This window comes from Leptopilina boulardi, unplaced genomic scaffold (assembly GCF_019393585.1).
Source record: "Leptopilina boulardi isolate dan_hultmark-lab unplaced genomic scaffold, ZJU_Lbou_2.1 LbouV2_362, whole genome shotgun sequence".
Taxonomy (NCBI): Eukaryota; Metazoa; Arthropoda; class Insecta; order Hymenoptera; family Figitidae; genus Leptopilina; species Leptopilina boulardi.
This window is the reverse complement of record NW_026137932.1, coordinates 3,863,656-3,883,093: the sequence shown is the minus strand read 5'-3', so window position 1 is coordinate 3,883,093 and position 19,438 is coordinate 3,863,656. Positions and strand designations below refer to the sequence as shown.

The 19,438-nt window shown below is 20.8% G+C and overlaps 1 protein-coding gene across 2 annotated transcripts; it reads right to left on the bottom strand.

Moving 5' to 3' along the window:
* Nucleotides 1-1,077: 1,077 nt before the first annotated feature.
* Nucleotides 1,078-19,309, bottom strand: LOC127286485 (mediator of RNA polymerase II transcription subunit 25-like). 2 transcript variants are annotated; one of them, XM_051312919.1, is made up of 15 exons: nucleotides 19,148-19,309; nucleotides 17,777-17,913; nucleotides 17,640-17,685; nucleotides 17,407-17,531; nucleotides 14,560-14,779; nucleotides 13,801-14,410; nucleotides 9,896-10,197; nucleotides 7,128-7,294; nucleotides 6,795-6,957; nucleotides 6,510-6,692; nucleotides 6,169-6,363; nucleotides 2,551-2,739; nucleotides 2,278-2,334; nucleotides 2,066-2,179; nucleotides 1,078-1,541 (listed from the first exon to the last, which is right to left on the bottom strand). In XM_051312919.1, the coding sequence occupies exons 2-15, from the start codon at nucleotides 17,896-17,898 to the stop codon at nucleotides 1,398-1,400; spliced, it is 2,637 nt and encodes an 878-aa protein (XP_051168876.1). In that variant the 5' UTR covers nucleotides 17,899-17,913; nucleotides 19,148-19,309; the 3' UTR covers nucleotides 1,078-1,397. The 2 variants fall into 2 exon arrangements, with proteins under 2 accessions (XP_051168876.1, XP_051168877.1); XM_051312920.1 differs by having other exon boundaries at nucleotides 1,078-1,538.
* Between the last annotated feature and the right edge of the window lie 129 nt (nucleotides 19,310-19,438).

The following is a 19,438-nucleotide window of genomic DNA, read 5'->3' as shown; positions in this document are numbered from 1 at the left end:
ATTGAATTGAAAATTTTTTTCCTAAATTTTTATCAATATTATTTATTTTTTGTTTAATTAATTATTTCAACATGTTTTAATCCAATTTTTCGAAAAATAAATTATTTAAATCTCAAAAATAAATCTCAAAAAATGCAATTATTTCTAAAAAATTTAACTGTAACTCCATCAAAATTCTAATTCTATTCAATTATTTCAAAAATTTTAATTCAAAATCTTCTGATATTTATTTATTTATTTATTGAAAATATACGGGCAAAGCCCATTAAGTCCAAATTTAATTATTTCACAATTTTTCATTTGAAATTAATTTTTTTTTCAATAATATTTTAATCAAATCAGACTTGAAAAATTTTATTTTTTTTTTAAATGTAACTTTAAATTATTTTTGAAAATTTCTTCTGAAACTGAATTGAAATCTTAAAAAATTTATCTCAGTTTAATTCGGTGGTTTAAAAAAAAAAATTCTTGAAAATATTTCTGTGAAACATTTTTAGGTATTAAGGAATTAATAACTTTTATTTAATTTCTAATAATAAATTGTTAATAATAAAATATTTATCAATTAATTAAAATTTATTGAAAATAAAAAAACGGACTTTTTAGACTTTTCTTGTAATGTAAATCGACTAAAATGACTTTTTTTTCTTTCAAAAATCGATTCGAGGCCTAGAATTATAAAAATGTAAGACAATAATTTTTAGAAGCAAAAGTTTAAATTGAAAATTAGAAAAATTATAATTTTAGTAGCATTTTTAGAAATTTGATATTTTTCCAGTACTTTTCATAAAATTCTCTAATTTTCCTGAGCAATCTCTTTTTTCCTGACTTTTCTATTAGATTTTCCTGACCCGTGGCAACCCTGATATAAATAATTTAAATTTAAAACTTTCACATCAAAGATTCTGTCTATAGTAAATAAATAAATCCTGATCCGACGAGCTAATCCACCATTTATTTATCATTACATTCTTTTCAGAAGATAAATACTTATCTTTTTTTTTAAATATATTTTTCTATCATTGGTACATTAAAAATTCATTATTTCTTAAAAAACTAAAATAAAAAGACCATATATGATGTGATAAAAATTCTTTAATTGGCATGATTGTTTCATTTTTTTGCCGTATCTAATACATAAAATTATCAACAATATATTGTGTATAAAACAAAAATCTCTTAATTACAAATATTTAAATTATGCAAATATATATGTATACTTTAGTTCTGTTTGCTTGCAAAATTATGTTTTTAATTAATTTTGTTATAACTTATATATAATATATAGTTGATGTGAAAGTATTACATTGTATTTATATGTAAACGTCTGAATACAAATTGATAAAAATTTATTTATTAAAATAGAGAAGAAGAAATATTAGTTATGTATAAAATTTTCAACCAAGAAAGTCATAATTAGAGACATCGTCAAATTGTTGACCTTGAGGATTTCCTGGTTCCATGGGTCGTACATTCATTTGTCCTCTGGGACCCACCATTTGCTGCTGCATTCCAACAACTTGTCGATATTGTGGTTGCTGCTGTACACAAAATTCAAATACGTAATAATAATTTCCCTTTTGCATTTATTTATTTTTTTATTTATTTCTATTCTAGTGCGTCTAAACAATAGTAATTTTATTTTAAATTCTAACTTTTTAATATGTGAGGGAAAAAATTAAGTTTTAATATAAAAATAAAGTTCAATGAACATCGACGTTTTCTTTTGAAATTACTTTGGTGAAGTCTTAATTAATTTAAGATTAAAATGAATCTCATTTAAGCTCACATTATAAATTTTAATGAAACAAAAAAATATCAGAAGAAAGAAAGGAAAAAATTAATAGTAGATGACAACAGAAAATTAAATTTAAATACGAAAAATGAATTTTTCATCAAATTTACTGAAGAAAATCAACTTTCGATATTGACTACAAATACAATTGCATTTAATAATAAACAAAATATATAAAATTAGTACAGTTGAAGTTTAAAAAAATTCATAAATTCTGTTTACCAAATTGTAAATTTTTTTTCTATTTATTGTCATATTAATTAAATTTACCTGCTGCAATAAGTGCCGAAGTCCAAGACTATTGGTCATAACGGGCCTCATCATGCGTTGAGCGTTCGCTTGTTGTCCAGCCATTCCCGTTTGATTGAGTCCTCTTTGTGCTTGCTAAATGATCGTCAAATAAAAAACAAAAATTACACACGAAAAGATGAATATAAAAATTTGTTCACGAAGGAAATGTAAAAAAAAAAAGAATTTTCTACCTCGAGCTGTTTGTACTGCAATTCTTGTTGTTGCGACACATCGAGACTTTGTTGAATCTTCAATTTAAAAAGAACAATATTACAAATTGAAAGTGTTGTATCTTAAAATTAAAAAAAAAAAATTATTGCAAATTAAAATAAAGGCAATGAACGAAAACAAAATTAATATTTAATAATTATAAAACGAAAAAACCTATAACGGTTTATTTAATTTTATAATTACTGTATACAAAAAAAGGTTTTTAGAAAAATAAAAATAAATAAAATACATACATTGATCTCTAATTGAGATTTATATTGCGCCTCTTGTTGTTGTGCAGCTTCGAGGGTTTGTCGAAGTTGTTGAATTTTTAAAAGATTCTGTTGTCTCATCATTCCCAAATCATCAAATTGAGGTCGCTGCTGACCCATCATTCCTCCGCCTCCTGCGCCAACTTGCTGTCCACCAGCCATATTTGCATTCTAAACAATTGAAAAAATTTCATTCATAACAAATAGAATATAATATTATTGACAAAAGATAAATATCAGCAAAAAATTTAAAAAAAAAAAAAAAATTACAACCAAATTTTAACTAAAACATTTTGTAAATATTATCAAATTAAATTTGATAAATAAATTTTTTTTAACTATCTACCCTCTAAATCTGAATTAATAGATATTAACTATAATTAATAGTAGTTTCAAAATAATTTCAACTATTTGTTTACTGTGAATTAGTTATAATTTACTAATTCAATTTTTTTTTTTTTTTAAACTTTTGAGTGATAAAATTCCAGAACAAGAGAATATTCTCAAGAAATAATGGAATTTAAAACCTTTTAAAATTTAATTCTTAAAAATTTTTTTTTTTAAATTTAACAATTGTTTATAATTTAAAAAAATTAAATAATTATATAATTAGCAAAAATTTCAATTTTAAACCTTTTAAAAATTTTACATCTAAAACTTTTCGAAATTTAATAATTTCAATTATAAATTTCGAAATTCAATTATTTTTAACGTTTTTATAATATTCTTTGAAAATTAAATTATTTGAAAGCATTTTTCAATTAAAAAATTTTTTAAGATCAATTTTTGTCAATAATTTTTAATAAATTCTTGAGCAACAGAAATTACCAAAAAAATTTCAATTTAAAATCACTTGAATTCAATTATTTTCAAAAATTTCAATTTAAAACCTAAAATTTAATTATTTTTAAAATTTTCCATCTAAAACATTTTTAAAATTTATTAATTTCAATTATATTTAATCCCAAATTCAATTATTTTTAATAATCTTTATAATATTCTTCGAAAATTCAATTATCTGAAAGCATTTTTCAATTAAAAAAAATTTGAAAGTTCAATTTTTGTCTTTAATTTTTAATTAATTTTTCATCAACAGAAATTCACAAAAAAAAATTTCAATTTAAAATCACTTGAATTCAATTATTTTCAAAATTTTCAATTTAAAATCTAAAATTTAATTATTTCTAAAAATTTCAACTATAACTCTTCCAAAGTTCAATTATTTTTAATAATATAATTGTTTTTAAAAAAAAAATCAATAAGTTAAAAAAGTTATAAATAAATTAATTAAAATTAAAATATTCAATTATTATTTTCAAAAATTTCAATTTTAGGTGATTGAAAAAAATTTATTATTTTCAAAAATTTTAATTAAAAGTTTTTAATGATTCAATATTATTTAAAATAATTTCAATTAAATCTTTTGAAAAAATTATTTTTTCTTAAAAATTTCAACTATAATTCTTCCAAAATTTAATTATTTTCCATAAATTTCAATTTAACTTTTTCGAGATTTCAATTACTTTTAAAAAATTGCAAAATTAAACGCTCTTTAATAATTTGAATTGAAATACTTGAAAAAATACTTAAAAATCCAATCGTTTTCAAATATTTCAATTAATGTTCATCGAAAATGCAATTTTCAAAAGTAATTGCAATTTTAATTCTTGGAAGATTCAATTAAAAATTAAAATTAATTCTGTATAGAAAAAAAATTTTTACTACAAGAACAATAATCAGAAGATTCTATTTAATGCCTATATGTTGAAATATTTTGAATAAAAAAAAATAGATTTAAAATCACTTGAATTCAATTATTTTCAAAAATTTCAATTTAAAATCTAAAATTTAATTATTTCGAAAATTGTCAACTGAAACTCTTCCAAAATTTCATGATTTTATATGATTTTTAAAATATTCTTCAAAAATTCAATTATTCGAAAGCATTTTTCAATTAAAAACTTTCTGAAATTCAATTTTTGTTTGTAATTTCTAATAAATTCTTCATCAACAACAGAAATCATTAGAAAATTTCAATTAATAATCACTTGAAGTTTAATTAATTTCAAAAACCTGAATTGTAAATCATTGAAAATTCAATTATTACCTACTTTTAAAAAACATTATCTAAAATTATTTAATAAATTATTTTCAATTCTGTAAAATTTAATTATTGACTGAAATTTCACAAAAACTTTTGAAATTTAATTATTTCTAGAAATTTCAACTATAACTCTTCCAAAGTTCAATTATTTTTAATAATTTTAATATTTTTTTCAAAAATTCAATAATTTACAAAAGTTACAAATAAAATCTCTAAAATTGAATTGTTGTCAACATTTTTTTTTTTTTATAAATTTGTCTTATTTAATTAAAATTTGAAAAAATTACGTCTTCGATTCTGATATATTTTAAATAAATTTTCTTGAAAATATTAAGGGGTGTTAATTTTTTTTCTGCCATTATTTGGGATCTAAAATTATTGTAAATTATCAAAATTTAAAAAAAAAAATTTCGACCATTTTAGAAAATTTATTTTTTGAAAAAATTCAATTTTTTCAAAATCCATACGATTGATTGCTCAAAATCATGAAAAAAGTGTATAAAAAAATCTGCAATGAAAAATAATAAAAATTGCGACAGAAATTTAAAATTTTAGTTTTTTGAAGATTTCGAGTTTTACTTAAAAAATTATTAATAAATTAATTGTTTTTCAATTTTCCATAGAATATTAGTTTTAAATACTCAATATTGTTTAAAAAAAAAAAAAATTGACAACCTTTAAAAGCCTTAATTTTGAAAGGTTAAAATTTCAGCGGTCCTTCCCCTTAATAAAATAGATTTAATATCTGATAATATTAATTAATTAAAAGTAAAATTCTTATTAACTAATTAAATTTAATTTTAAAAAAAAATCGACTTTTTCGTTTTTTTTTTGTAATGTAAATCGACTTTTTTTGCGTCTTAAAGTCGATCCGAAACCTAAGTTTTCAACTAGTCAAAGTTTTCGTTAACTTAAATTCATTAATTTTCTTTAAAATTGCGTTGAGAAAATTAAAATTAAATTAACTTTTATTTGAATTGATTAATTTTAGTCTTCTAGGAGTGATTTAGAAAGTATTTTTAATAAACTTTCCATAAAAAAATATTGATTTTAATCAGAAAATAGTATTTAATTTAAAATTTCTTAGTTTTAACACTATTTTTACATTTTCCACTCAATCGGGCAATTTTAATTTTTTTTTTTAAGTTACAAAGCCTGACTAACTACGAAAATATATAGGACCAAAAGTGGGATCGAAATTATTGACAGTGTTGATGAGTCAAAAGTTATGAACATTCAAATGAACAAAATATTTTTTTTCAATCTTTAAATTATTAAAAATTATAATGGCAATGTAAAATAAAACGGTAAATTAAACAATAACTTCTTATTAGATATTTAAAACCTTTTTTTTTTTTTTAAAAAAATTTATATTTAAAGAAGTTGGAAAAAAATTTTGTTCATTTGATTATTAAAAACTTTTGGCTCATGATAGTTGTATAGAAAATTTTATACACTCTAGTACTGCGTATCGAATCTAAAAAGTATATTCATACCTGAAGATTTATTTGACCCGGTGGTCCAGTTGGAGTGGCTAAATTTTGTTGTGGATTCGAAGCGACAACATTCTGTGTAATTTGACCGCCACCCATTGCCATTGTATTTGTTTGTGACATAAGAATTCCCCCTTGGGAAATACCACTTGTTGGCATTCCACCTTGCATCGCATTTGCACCAGGTGGAGCACCCGCCTAATTAGAAAATTATCGAAATTTCATAATTTATAATTTTATAATATATTTTTTAGATAATATAAAATAATTAGCCAATTATAAAAATCAAGTTACATATCTATATAAAAATAATTCTACTTCATACAAAAAAAAAAAATTTTTACCTGTGATTGATGACGTAATGCTTGAGTATTTTTTTGCTGTTGAATGACTTTTCGAAGACGATCAACAAAACCAGATTGATCATTTGGTATAAAGCCAACAAATGATCTTTTATCAGCGGTATATAAAAGTAAAAGTACTTTTATTCCACAAGGTGGTTGTGTATTAAAATGAACGCATCCCGCCTAAAAAATTTTTAGATTCCATTTTTTTTATTTATTTTTTTTTTTTAAATAGAAGAATAAATTTTTTTTTCAAAATCATTCTAGAAAGAATAAAATACTTACAAAGCCAGTAGACATGACTTTAATAAGAGATTCAAGAGCTTCGCAAGGAGTTGGATAAAAATTAACTGATCTCGAATTTTTCAAATAAGAATTTCCTATTGTTCCTAAGAGCATTTTAGGCATTAATTGCATTATTAATTTTGGAGGCCAATTATCTGTTTTTCTGTAGAAGATCAAAATTTAGAATTACAAAAATAATTTTCACATTAGGCAAGAATTGTTTCCTAATATTAAAAAAATTAACGAAATTTTTAAATGAAAATTTTTGTTGGACATAAAATAAATTTTTTTAAAATGAAAATTGACTAGATAATAAAATTAAAATATACTCACAAATCCATTTCTCCTTCCTTTGATTGTATTGATACTTGACAAGGTACATGTTTAGTTTGCTTTTGTATATCATTTGGATTTTTATTTTTTTCAATCCACTCTAATGTACCTTGCCAAATAATTCTACGTTCAGTTCCCATGACCATTGGTTGTTGACCAACATTTGCCTAGAATGGAAAAAAAAAATTGTACTTTTCAAATTAATATAACTTTCATTTAATAAATAAATAATAATGAATAATGTCTAACAACTGTTAGGAAAAAATTCCCAGACTTTTCACTGATCTAAATTACACTAAAAAATTTTTATTTTGATCAAATAAAATTTATTTTGATACAATTAAATAATTTACCTGTCTACTATCCACTAATTTCATATGTATTTGAATCAAATAAATAATGTTTTGTAAAAAATAAAATATTTAAGTTAAATAAATAAACTAATTGGGGGGACGTATGAATATTCTCAACATTTAATTTCAAAGAATTTTTACGGCGTTAAATCTTAAATTATCAAATTTTTATTTAGTAAAATTATATAAAGCAGATTTTCTAGTACATTGAATTTTAAATTAATACAATTTCAAATTTAAAGGAATTTATATCAAGAAAAATTGCATAAAGAACAATTTTTTTAACAGAATTGTTTTTTTAGTAAATTTTGATTTATCAAAATATTTAACAGAATTGTCATTGAATAAATACACAATTAACAGAATTTTTATTTAACAAAATTCTTAATTAACAAAGTTTTTATTGAAGAAAATTTTAATTCGAACTAATTCTTATTTAACTGAATTTCTCATTTAAAAAAAATTCTACTTAGTTCTTTTTTTTGTTAATTTTTATAGACATAAATTTTGTTAAATTTAAATTATATTAATTAAAAATTTTTAAAAATTATTAGAAAAAATGCCTTATAAGAGTTCTGTTAAATAGAAATTCTTTTAAATCGAATTTTAGTTAAATGTAAATTAAAAATTTTGCATAATATAAAATCCACTTTATACAATTTTGCAAAATAGAAATTCGATAATATTTAATATTCGAAACCGTCAAAAATTTTTATAAGTTAAATGTGGGTATTAGCATTTAATAATAAATTATTCGTATTAATGAATAATTTACTTTATTTGAAGTTGAACCAATAAAATAAAATAATTTTTATTTATATTAAAAAACCAAATATTTTACTGAAAAAAATTAATTAATTATTATCCAAGTTTATAAAAATCATTTATTAGATTCAATAAATAGTTGTAAATAATTATTTACTTAATGAATATAAGATATATCACATGCTTAATAATTAAGTGTGAAGGAAAACTTTTTAATTTTCATTTTCTTTAGGGAGAAATGAAAAAAAAATTTTTGAAACTAATAGTTACTTTAATTTATTTAAAAAAAAATTCCCTGCCTTTTCTCTGACCATTTAAATTATCTGACTTTTCCCTGACCGTTAGAAACCCTGTTTATTTATAAATTATTTATTTATAAATAAAATTTATATTAATAACTATTACATAATAACAGCTTAATAATGAAATAGTTCAAATTAAAATTTCTTTTAAAATAAAAATATTTATATCTCTAAATTAAAAGAAAAATTATTTTCAACATACAATTTTAATTGTGAATTCTCAATTTGAAAATATTGGTTCCACATAAATTTTTACTATAAATAATAATTAATAATGTTGGAAAATAATTTTTAATAAAGAAAATATTGTCAATCGGAGTAATTATAACATTGCAGGGGCTATTTTACCCATTTATATTTTTATAGAATAAAATTTTTATTTTAAAATATTCACAATACAATATGTAAAAGTTAAATAAATTTTTTCTTTTAAGGGGAGGGATCGGTAAAATTTCAGCTCATCAAAATTAATGTTGTTAAAGGGTGTCAATTTTTTTTTCTGGCATTATTTTGGGTCTAAAATTATTATGAATTATCAAAATTAAAAAAAAATTTTTTTTTTGACTATATTTTCAAAATTTTATTTTTTGAAAATATTAAAATTTTTAAAAATCCATAAGAATTTTTATGGAATAATTGATCAAATTCAAACCAAACATAATTGGTTTGGTTTAGGGGTAACAATTTTTTTTTTTTTACAAATTTTTTTAGAACCTGAAATCATATTTCACTATGAAAAATGAAAAAAAAAGTTATTTTTAACAAATTTTGCATTTTTTTTTATTTTTCAAAAATTGAATTTTTTCAAAATCCATACGATTGATTGTTTAGAATCTTGAAAAAAGTGTATAAAAAAATCAGCAATGAAAAATAATAAAAATTGTAACAGAATTGTTTAAATTTTTAACTTTTGAAAATTTTGAGTTTTATTTTAAAAATTATTAATAAATTAACTGTTTATCAATTTCCCATAGTATATTACAGTTTTAAATACTCAATATTAACTGGGAAACAAATTTGACAACCTGAAACAGCCTCAATTTTGAAAGGTTGAAATTTCAGCGGTCCCTCCTCTTAATTCTAAATTTTAATGACGTTTTGAGTAAAAAAAAAAATAGCTGTTTTTTGTCGGTATATAATTAACCCAGTTAAAAATATTTTTACTTTGGAAATATTAGTAGAATTAATTATTTAATTTTAGTAGAATTTGTATTAATTACAATGAGAAAAATGTTTAGTCAGCCAACCAAAATTTGGTTACAAGAACCAAAATAGCCTAACCAAACAATTTTGTTGCAAACACTAAATTTTTTTTTTCTCAGTGTAGTAAAAAAAAAAAAAAACGAACCTGGCCTTGAGGATGAGGAACTTGTGGTGTGCCAGTTGATTGTTGACCAGGATTTTGTGGCGCAGTAACAGTGTGTGGTCCTTGATTTGGTGTTGGTTGACTAACAGCAGAAACTGTCAATTGTGTAACAGCTTGATTTTGTGCTTGTTGAGCTTGCATTCCCATTGACGTTTGTTGATTTTGTTGTTGATTCTGTTGTTGTTGTTGTTGTTGCTGCTGCATCATCATTCTCAATTGCTGTTGAGACAATTGCTGTTGCTGTTGTTGTTGAGCGTTTGCTGCAATTGCATTACCAGCAGTGCCTAAAATTTTTAAAAAAGACAATAAATTTTTTTTTTAAAAGTCGAAAATTCTCTATTGACAAACGTTAAAAAAAAAAAGATTTTGGAAAAGTTTCCGTTGACAATTTTAGAAATAATTAAATTTTAGGTTTTAAATAGAAATTTTTGAATTCAAGCGATTTTAAACCTATTCTTTTTTATTCGAAATATTTCAATACAGGCCTCGGATCGACTTAAAGGCACAAAAAAAGTCGTTTTAGTCGATTAATATTCCAAAAAAAGTCGAAAAAGTCGATTTTTTTATTTTAATAAAAAAGTTTTACATATTGAAGATGAAATTTATTGAAATAATTGAATTTCCAAAGATTTACAATTGATATTTTTAAAAAATTAATTGAATTTCAAGTGATTTTTAATTAAATTTTTTTGATAATTTCACTAAAAAATTTATAGAAATTGTGGACAAAAATACAATAATTTGAAAACCATTAAAATATTTGAAGAATATTTTAAAAATAGTTAAAAATAAAAATTTAATTTCACGAGAGTTATAATTGAAATTATTAAATTTAAAATTAAAATTTTTGAAAATAATTGGATTTTAGTTGATTTTTGATTGAAATTTTTAAAAATAATTTAATTTTACTTGATTTTGGATTGAGAATTATTTCTAATTAATTTTGAATTGAAAATTTTGAAAATAATTGAATTTCAATTAAATTTTTTGAAAATAATTGAATTTTAGTTTATTTTTGATTGAAATTTTGGAAAATAATTTAATTTTAGTTGATTTTGGATTGAGAATTTTTTCTAATTAATTTTGAATTGAAATTTTTGAGAATAATTAAAATTTAGGTTGATTTTGAATTGAAAATTTTGAAAATAATTGAATTTTAAAAGATTTTGAATTGAAAATTTTGAAAATAATTGAATTTCATTTAAAATTTTGGAAAATAATTGCAGAATTTTTTAGTAATTACAGGCAAAAATTGAACTTAAAAATCTTTTTAATTGTCAAATGCTTTCAGATAATTGAATTTTCGAAGAATATTATAAAAATCATTAAAAATAATTGAAATTTTGGCAAGTAATTAAATTTCAAGTGATTTTGAATTAAAAATTTTTAGCAATTTTATTTGCTAATTTTTTTTTTTAATTATAAACAATTATTAAATTTCATAAAAATTTTAATTGAAAAATAGTTTAAAATAAATGAATTTCTGATGAATTTCATTAAAATTATTAAAAATAATTAATTTAGTGAAGAATTTTAGTTCAAAATTTGTTAAATAATTGAAATAGAGAAGATCTGAAGAAGATTTGCATTTTATACTAATAAAACGTATTTTGTTTAATAATTTTGTAAAAAAAATGTAAAAAAAAAAGTCGAAAAAGTCGCATTTTATTAAAAATAAGTCGAAAATAGTCGAAAAAGTAGTAATTTTTTTTAACTATACAGAATTAATTTTAATTTTTAATTAAATCTTCCAAGAATTACAATTGCAATTACTTTTGAAAATTGCATTTTTGAAGAACATTAATTGAAATATTTGAAAACGATTGGATTTTTAAGTATTTTTTCAAGTATTTCAATTCAAATTATTAAAGAGCGTTTTTATTTTTTATTTTGCAATTCTTTAAAAGTAATTGAAATTTCAAAAATGTTAAATTAAAATTTTTGAACAATATTTGAAAAATAATTTAAAACCATTACAATTTTGGAAGAGTTACAGTTGACATTTTTAGAAATAATTAAATTTTAGAAGGTTTTAAATTGAAATTTTTGAAAATAATTGAATTCAAGTGATTTTGAATTGGAATTTTTTTTGTAAATTTTTGTTGCTGAAAAATTTCTTAAAAATTAAAGACAAAAATTGAACTTTCAAATTTTTTAATTGAAAAAGGCTTTCAAATAATTGAATTTTCGAAGAATATTATAAAAATTATTAAAAATAGGGTAAATGTACTAATTACGGCGCGATTCCAGGCAAAACACCTTTGAAATAGAAAATTCGATATTTCTATTGTATAAAGTCAATTTAAGACTTATTAAACTAAAAACTTATGTTATTTAGATATTAAAAAAAAAATTTAACTTTATAAAAATCGATTATTTAAACAAATATGAGAAATTAAAAGTAATACCGCAATTTTATATTACTTCGCGTTTGTATCAGTTTCGGTGTATCAATTACGGTGATCAAAATTACGTGTATTTTGAATATACTTTGCCCCACCGTAATTGAAGCCAATGTAAATCTTAAAAATGTTTCAATTACGGCGAGGGAAAAAAAATTTGATCTCAAATAATTAAATTAATAATTCTTTAAATGTGCATCTTTATAAGTAATTGTATCAAAAAAAGATTAAAATAATTTTTTTAATCATTTTGCAACAGTTATATTAAATATAATAGTAATAATAGTTATTTTTTCTGAACGCGCCGTAACTGATGCACTTACCCTAATTGAATTTCGGAAGAGTTAGAATTGAAATTCTTAAATTTCAAAAAGTTTCAGATGGTTAGTTAGATTTTGTTAGATTTTTTTTTTAATAATTAATTTAGTTAAAAATTTGTTAAATAATTGAAATAAAGAAGATCTAAAGAAGATCTGAATTTTATACTAAAAAAACGTATTTTGTTTAAAAATTTTGCAAAAAAAAAATTATTTAAAAAATCCAGGATGTCTAACAACTGCTAGGATAAAAATTCCCTGACTTTTCCTTGACCAAAATTACACTAAAAAATTTTTATTTTGATCAAATAAAATTTATTTTGATACAATTAAATCATTTACCTGTCTATTATCAACTAATTTCATATGTATTTGCCTAAAGAAAAATTTTTTTTAACAGGATTATTATTTTAGTAAATTTCAATTTATCAAAATATTTACTTAACAGAATTGTCATTAAATAAATTCACAATTAACAGAATTTCCATTTAACAAAGTTTTTATTAAAGAAAATTTTAATTTCAACTAATTCTTATTTAACAGAATTTTTCATTTAAGAAAAATTCTACTTAGTTCTTTTTTTTGTCAATTTTTATAGACATAAATTTCGTATTAGCATTAAATAATAAATTATTCATATTAATGAATAATAATTTAGTTTATTTGAAGTTGAACCGATAAAATAAAATTGTATCAAATAATTTTTATTTATATTTTAAAAAAGCAAATATTTCACTGAAAAAAAAGTAATTAATTGTTATCCAAGTTTAAAAAATCATTTATTAGATTCAATAAATAGTAGTAAATAATTATTTACTTAATGAATATAAGATATATCACATGCTTAATAATTGAGTGTGAAAGCCAACTTTTTAATTTGCATTTGCTTTGTGGAAAAAAGTAAAAAAAAAAAATTGATACTAATAGTTATTGTAATTTATTTATAAAAAATTTCAGAAAATTCAAGAAATTCCCTGACCTTTCCCTGACCGTTAGACACCCTCAAATCGAAAAAGTCGTATTTTTCTTAAACAAGTCGAAAAAAGTCGTATTTTCGAAAAAAAAAGGTCAGAAAAAGTCGTATAATCCAAGGCCTGATCGTATTGACAATTTATGCCTGTAATGTAAATTATAAATTAATAAAGACGAAAAAGAAAAATGATCTTACCATCCATACGTTGTCCAAAGGGTGAAATATTGAGACCCAGTGAAGGTGGTTGATTAAGTTGTGCCAATAGTGCACTGCCCGGTGTACTGGCGGGAGGCGCTGCATTTGGTGCAATAAATGGTGGTCCAGGTGGTCTCATTCGCCAATTATGTGTTGCTCTTGCACTCATACTCGATGGATGATAATTTGGTGGTGCATTAATTTGTGGATTAAAATTCGGTCTTCCAGCGCTCATTGGCGCCGCCATTGGTGGTGCACCAGGTTGATGTACCGATGCAATATTTTGTGGTGCTTGATTTCTAAATGGTGCGCCTTGATTTTGCGTTGGTTGTGCAATATTTTGCGCCGCTTGATTTGTATTTGGACTATCGTTACTTTGCAATGGACTCAATGGAATTTGAGCAGCATTTGGCGCTGTTCCATGGCCAGTGCCACTAATTGGACTAACTGGTCGTTCTTTTAAATTATAATTTCTCAAAAGTACCAAATGACGTGGATCTTTGGCATAATTTTTCGTTTGTGACGATTGTAAATCGCCGCCTGCTTTTTCAAATAGTTTAAATAATGCGGGTATTTTGCGTGGCGACAAAATTGAGAGATTGATATTTCTCTGAGAAAGAAGGAGAAATTTTTTTTTTTTAATTAGAAAAATAATATTAATTTTTGAATTTCTATTTAGCTCTTACTGTTTTTTTTTTCGAAAATATATTACAAATGATGTTTTTACACAAAAAAAAAAGAAAAAAATTTTCTACTCACATCCTGAAGAAGCGGAGCGAGTTGATCAATACTGTGACCTGCAAATTTAAATGATTCTTGAACAACAGTGAGATAAGGAGGTGAATTACAGACCAAGATGCAATGTTTTTGGGCAGCTGTATTTGGCTCTCGTCGCACTTGTAAATCTTCAAAACATTGTAAAGCTGTCGCCAAACCCTCTGCAATATTTGCATGCGATTCGCCCATTCCTCCCACCATTCTGCAAATAAAATTTTATTTATTTATTTTAGGATTTCTTATAAAAAGAAATATAAATAATTAAATATTCAGAGTTGACTTGTTCGATTTCTTTTTTATTTTTTAAAATTGAATTATAAAAAAAAATATATTATTAACTTGAATTATTTGGATAATCAATTATTTTCAGTAATTTAAAACAAATTCTTCGAAAATTATATAATTTAAAACAGTTTTCAATTGAAAATTCACTAAAATTCAATTATTGTCTAAAGTTTAAAAAAAAATTTCACCAATTAAAAATGAAAGTTTCAATTAATAATCTCCTAAAATTCAATTATTATTTCTGAAAATTTTAAGTCGAACTCTTCTAAAATACAATTATTTCTAAATTTTCTATCTAAAATTGAAATTGTTGAATAATTTAATTTTAATAATTTTAATCAAGATTTTCAAAAATTAAATTATTTAAAACATTTTTCAATTCGAAATTCTCCCAAGTTTCATTATTATTTAAAGTTTATAAAATATTAACAGAAATTACAATTTACGAAAATTTTAATCAAAAATCTCCTGAAATTCAATTAGTTCCCAAAATTTTAACTATTGTTCTTCCAAAATTCAATTATTCCTAAAAATTTTAATTTCAATTTCTTTTTCAAATTAATTATTTCTTGTAACTTTAATCAAGTTTTTCAAAAATTCAATCACATAAAACGTTTTTTAATTATTAATTTTAAAAATTTTAATTTTTGTTTATAAAATTTTTAAAAACTTTCAATAATTCAAGTTTGTTAAAATTTTAATTGAAAATTTCAAAAATCGAAAATTCAATTTATTAAAACATTTTTTAATTGAAAATTCTTTATGATTCAATTATTTCTAAAAATTTTATTTAAAATTCTTCGCTAACTTAATTTTTTTTTAAATTACATTACTACAGTTTCTTAACTGTAAATTAATTAATATAGTTTTTTATTTTTAATTTTATCAATTAAAATTTATGAAAGTTTCAATTTACAATCTTTTGAAATTTAATTACTTCCAAAAAAATTTTAACTTCAACACTTTCAAATTCAATTAGTAATTGAATAATTATTTGAATGTTAATTCAATTGAAAATTTTGTCCCCAAATTTTTATTTACATAATTCATTGTTTAATTAATTATTTCAACAGTTTTAATCCAATTTTTCCGAAATTCAATTATTTAAATCGTTTTTCAATTAATGTTTATATTTACAACAAAATTAGAATTTTTTTTAATTTTAAAAAATGCAATTATTTCTAAAAATCTTAACTGTAACTCCATTAAAATTAAATTATTTAGAACATATTTCAGTGGAAAATTCTCTAAAATTCAATTATTGTCTGAAATTTGTAAAAAAAAATTTCATTAATTCAAATTTATAAAAGTTTCAATTAAAAATCTCCTGAAATTCAATTATTTCTAAAAATTTTTTAATCAAACTCTTCCAAATTCAATTATTTTTAAAATTTTAATTCAAAATCTTCTGAAATTCAATTATTTCACAAATTTTCATTTAAAATTATTTATTTTTTTTTTATATAATATTTTGATAAAATTCTTTGAAAATTTAATTATTTAAAACATTTTTCGAAATTCTGAATTCGAATGATGTGCAAAAATGAGAGTGGAAAAATTTTCTTCTTTTTAATGGAACTTTAAATTATTTTTGTAAAAAAAATGTATAAATTAAAATTTATGACAGTTTCAATTTAAAATCTAAAATTTAATTATTTCCAAAAAAATTTTAACTCCAACACTTCCACATTCAATTAGCAATTGAATAATTAATTGAATGTTAATTCAATTGAAAATTTTTTTCCTAAATTTTTATCAATATTTTTTGTTTAATTAATTATTTTAACAATTTTAATTCAATTTTTTAAAAATTCAATTATTTAAATCTCAAAAAATGCAATTATTTCTAAAAATTTTAACTGTAACTCCATTAAATTTCAATTATTTAGAATATATTTTAGTTGAAAATTCTCTAAAATTCAATTATTGTCTGAAGTTTGTCAAAAAAAAATGTTATTAATTCAAATTTATAAAAGTTTAAATTGAAAATCTTCATTTAAAATTAATTTTTTTTTTCAATAATATTTTAATCAAATCAGACTTAAAAAATTTTCTTTTTTTTTAATGTAACTTTAAATTATATTTGAAAATTTGTTCTAAAACTGAATTGAAATCATGAAAATTTTGTCTCAATTTAATTCGATAGTGTAAAATGGAAAATTTTTGAAAATATTTTTAGGTATTAAGGAATTAATAACTTTTATTTAATTTCTAATAATAAATTATTAATAATAATAATATATTTATCAATTAATTAAAATTGAAAATAGAAAAATGGACTTTTTAGAATTTTTTCTTGTAATGTAAATCGATTGAAATGACTTTTTTTTTTCTTTCAAAAGTTGATTCGAGGCCTAGAATTATAAAAATGTAAGACAATAATTTTTAGAAGCAAAAGTTTGAATTGAAAATAACAAAAATTTTTAATTTTAGTAGCATTTTTAGAAATTTGATATTTTTCCAATACTTTTCATAAAAGTTCCCTGACTCTTCACTGATCCGTGGCAACCCTGATATTGTAAAATTATTTTTTAAAAAACATACTCTAATTTGTCCAAGGCAAGTAGAAGTTTATGAGGATTTGCATAAGGTCCAAGTGTTCCCGTACAGGGAGATGGTAAACAATCGGCGGCATGATAAACGACAACTCCGTATAAAGTTGAGGTGTTCTGAAAAAAAAAAAAAAAAAAAAAAAATAGTAAATAAATTAATGTATATATTTAGAAATTTATTATTCCTCTGTGTGTTCTTTTAATATTTAAAATAAATTGATTTACCTCTGGTACATATTCTCTGTCTTCAATTGTTCCTTGACTAAAATATCTATCAAAAGAATATGATGAAATATTTTTTTTTTTTTAATATTAAATTTAACTTAAAAAAAAAAAATTATATATTTTTTTTTAATACTCACTCTAAAGTAGGAATGAGATAATTGGTTTTAAGATCGTTTAAATAAGCACCATTAACAGCAGTGCCTTCTATTACAAATATAATGTCTGCCTGAAGTCCATGATCAGTGGGAACGTTGACCATTTTAGTTTCAATTATCTATTATTATCATAGAAAAAATATAATCATTTTTTATTTTTTTTTAAAGCTTCCTTAAAATTTAAAGACAATAAAAAATCTTAAAACACAAATATACTGATTTAATTTTATATATAAAATATATAAATAAAATTAGACTTTATTGTAAATTGTTCAAAATTTAAAAATTCATGTTTAATATTTTCATACTATTATTGTCTATTATTTATTTATATTATATATTTTATTGTATTATATTATTATTAAATATATGTAATTTGTAAAATATTTTTATATTCAAGAAATTCTAAACGACTATCGTTATATATTTTTTTTTCTATTTTTACCCACCAAAAATGTAGTAATTAAATTAAATGATTATAAAAATAAATAACATAAAAAAAACTTTTCTAAACAAATTTTTATTGTAAATTTTTAATAGGTAATAAATTTTATAATTCTAATAAAAAATTGTAAATCAAAAACTATAAACGTTCATTCTATAAAAATTTTAAATAGCAATCTTTAAAAAAAAAAAAATGTTAATTTCACAACATTTTGAAATTTTTTATAAACTTTCGATTTACCAGTAATTATTTGAAAATTATTTTATTTTTTTGTATTTTTTTCTTGCATCATTTGAGTTCTAAAGACACACAGTGTTTTTTCAAAAAGAAAGAAATCTTAATTTTTAACCATTTTAGAATTTGTATTTTTAAAAAAAAATTTTTATTATTTTTAAAAAAATAATTTAGTTTTTTTTTTTTAACAAGTTCTCAAAATTTACGCATGTTCCAAAACATTAATTTGGTGAGAAATTTAGTTCAATTTAAAAAAATTACGCTTTAAAATCCTTAAATAGCAGATGTTGGAAATTTAAAAAATTTTAAATAGCAGAATAAAACCAAAATATTTATTTCTTAATAAATTTTCGAAAAAAAGGAGAAAAAAACAACCAAAATTAAATAAATATTTATCGTATGTAAAAAATAAAAACGGAAATAATAAAAATTACATGCAAAATTAAGTTTAAACGAATTATAAATTTATAAGTAATAAAGAGGAAATAAATTAAATAAAAGAAAAAAGTTAATTAAATAATTTAAAAAATACGTATATATATATAATTAATAAGTGTCATTGACAAATTGTTTTATTTTAGGACAGATATTTACATTAAAATATGAAAATAACATTTATTTATAATTAAAATATAGAATAATTATTATAGTTATAAACGAGACAAGAAACTTACTGATAAAATGTTAATTTTCTTATTTTATAAAAAAAAAACTTGTTTTGTTATAAAAACCCGTATATATAAATTAAAATAAATTAAAAAGTAAACAAAAACATTTATAATGTAATTGGAAAATTTTAGGTTATGTTATGCATAAGAAGGTTGTCATTCGCACTCTCATAATTCTCGTCAACTACCGCACCCTGCTCTAGTAAAACTTAGTGACTTTATTGTTAAATAAAAGTTACTAAATTTTTACTAGAGCAGAGTGCGGTAGTTGACGAGAGTTATGACGGGAACGAGTGG

Coding starts and splice junctions, on each gene's coding strand:
- LOC127286485 (XM_051312919.1), bottom strand. CDS start 17,898: ATGGTCAACGTTCCCACTGATCATGGACTTCAGGCAGACATTATATTT. Junction 2,740..6,168: donor CGGGTCAAATAAATCTTCAG/GTATGAATATAC, acceptor TCAATTGTTTAG/AATGCAAATATGGCTGGTGG. Junction 1,542..2,065: donor TTCGGCACTTATTGCAGCAG/GTAAATTTAATT, acceptor TTTTGTGTACAG/CAGCAACCACAATATCGACA.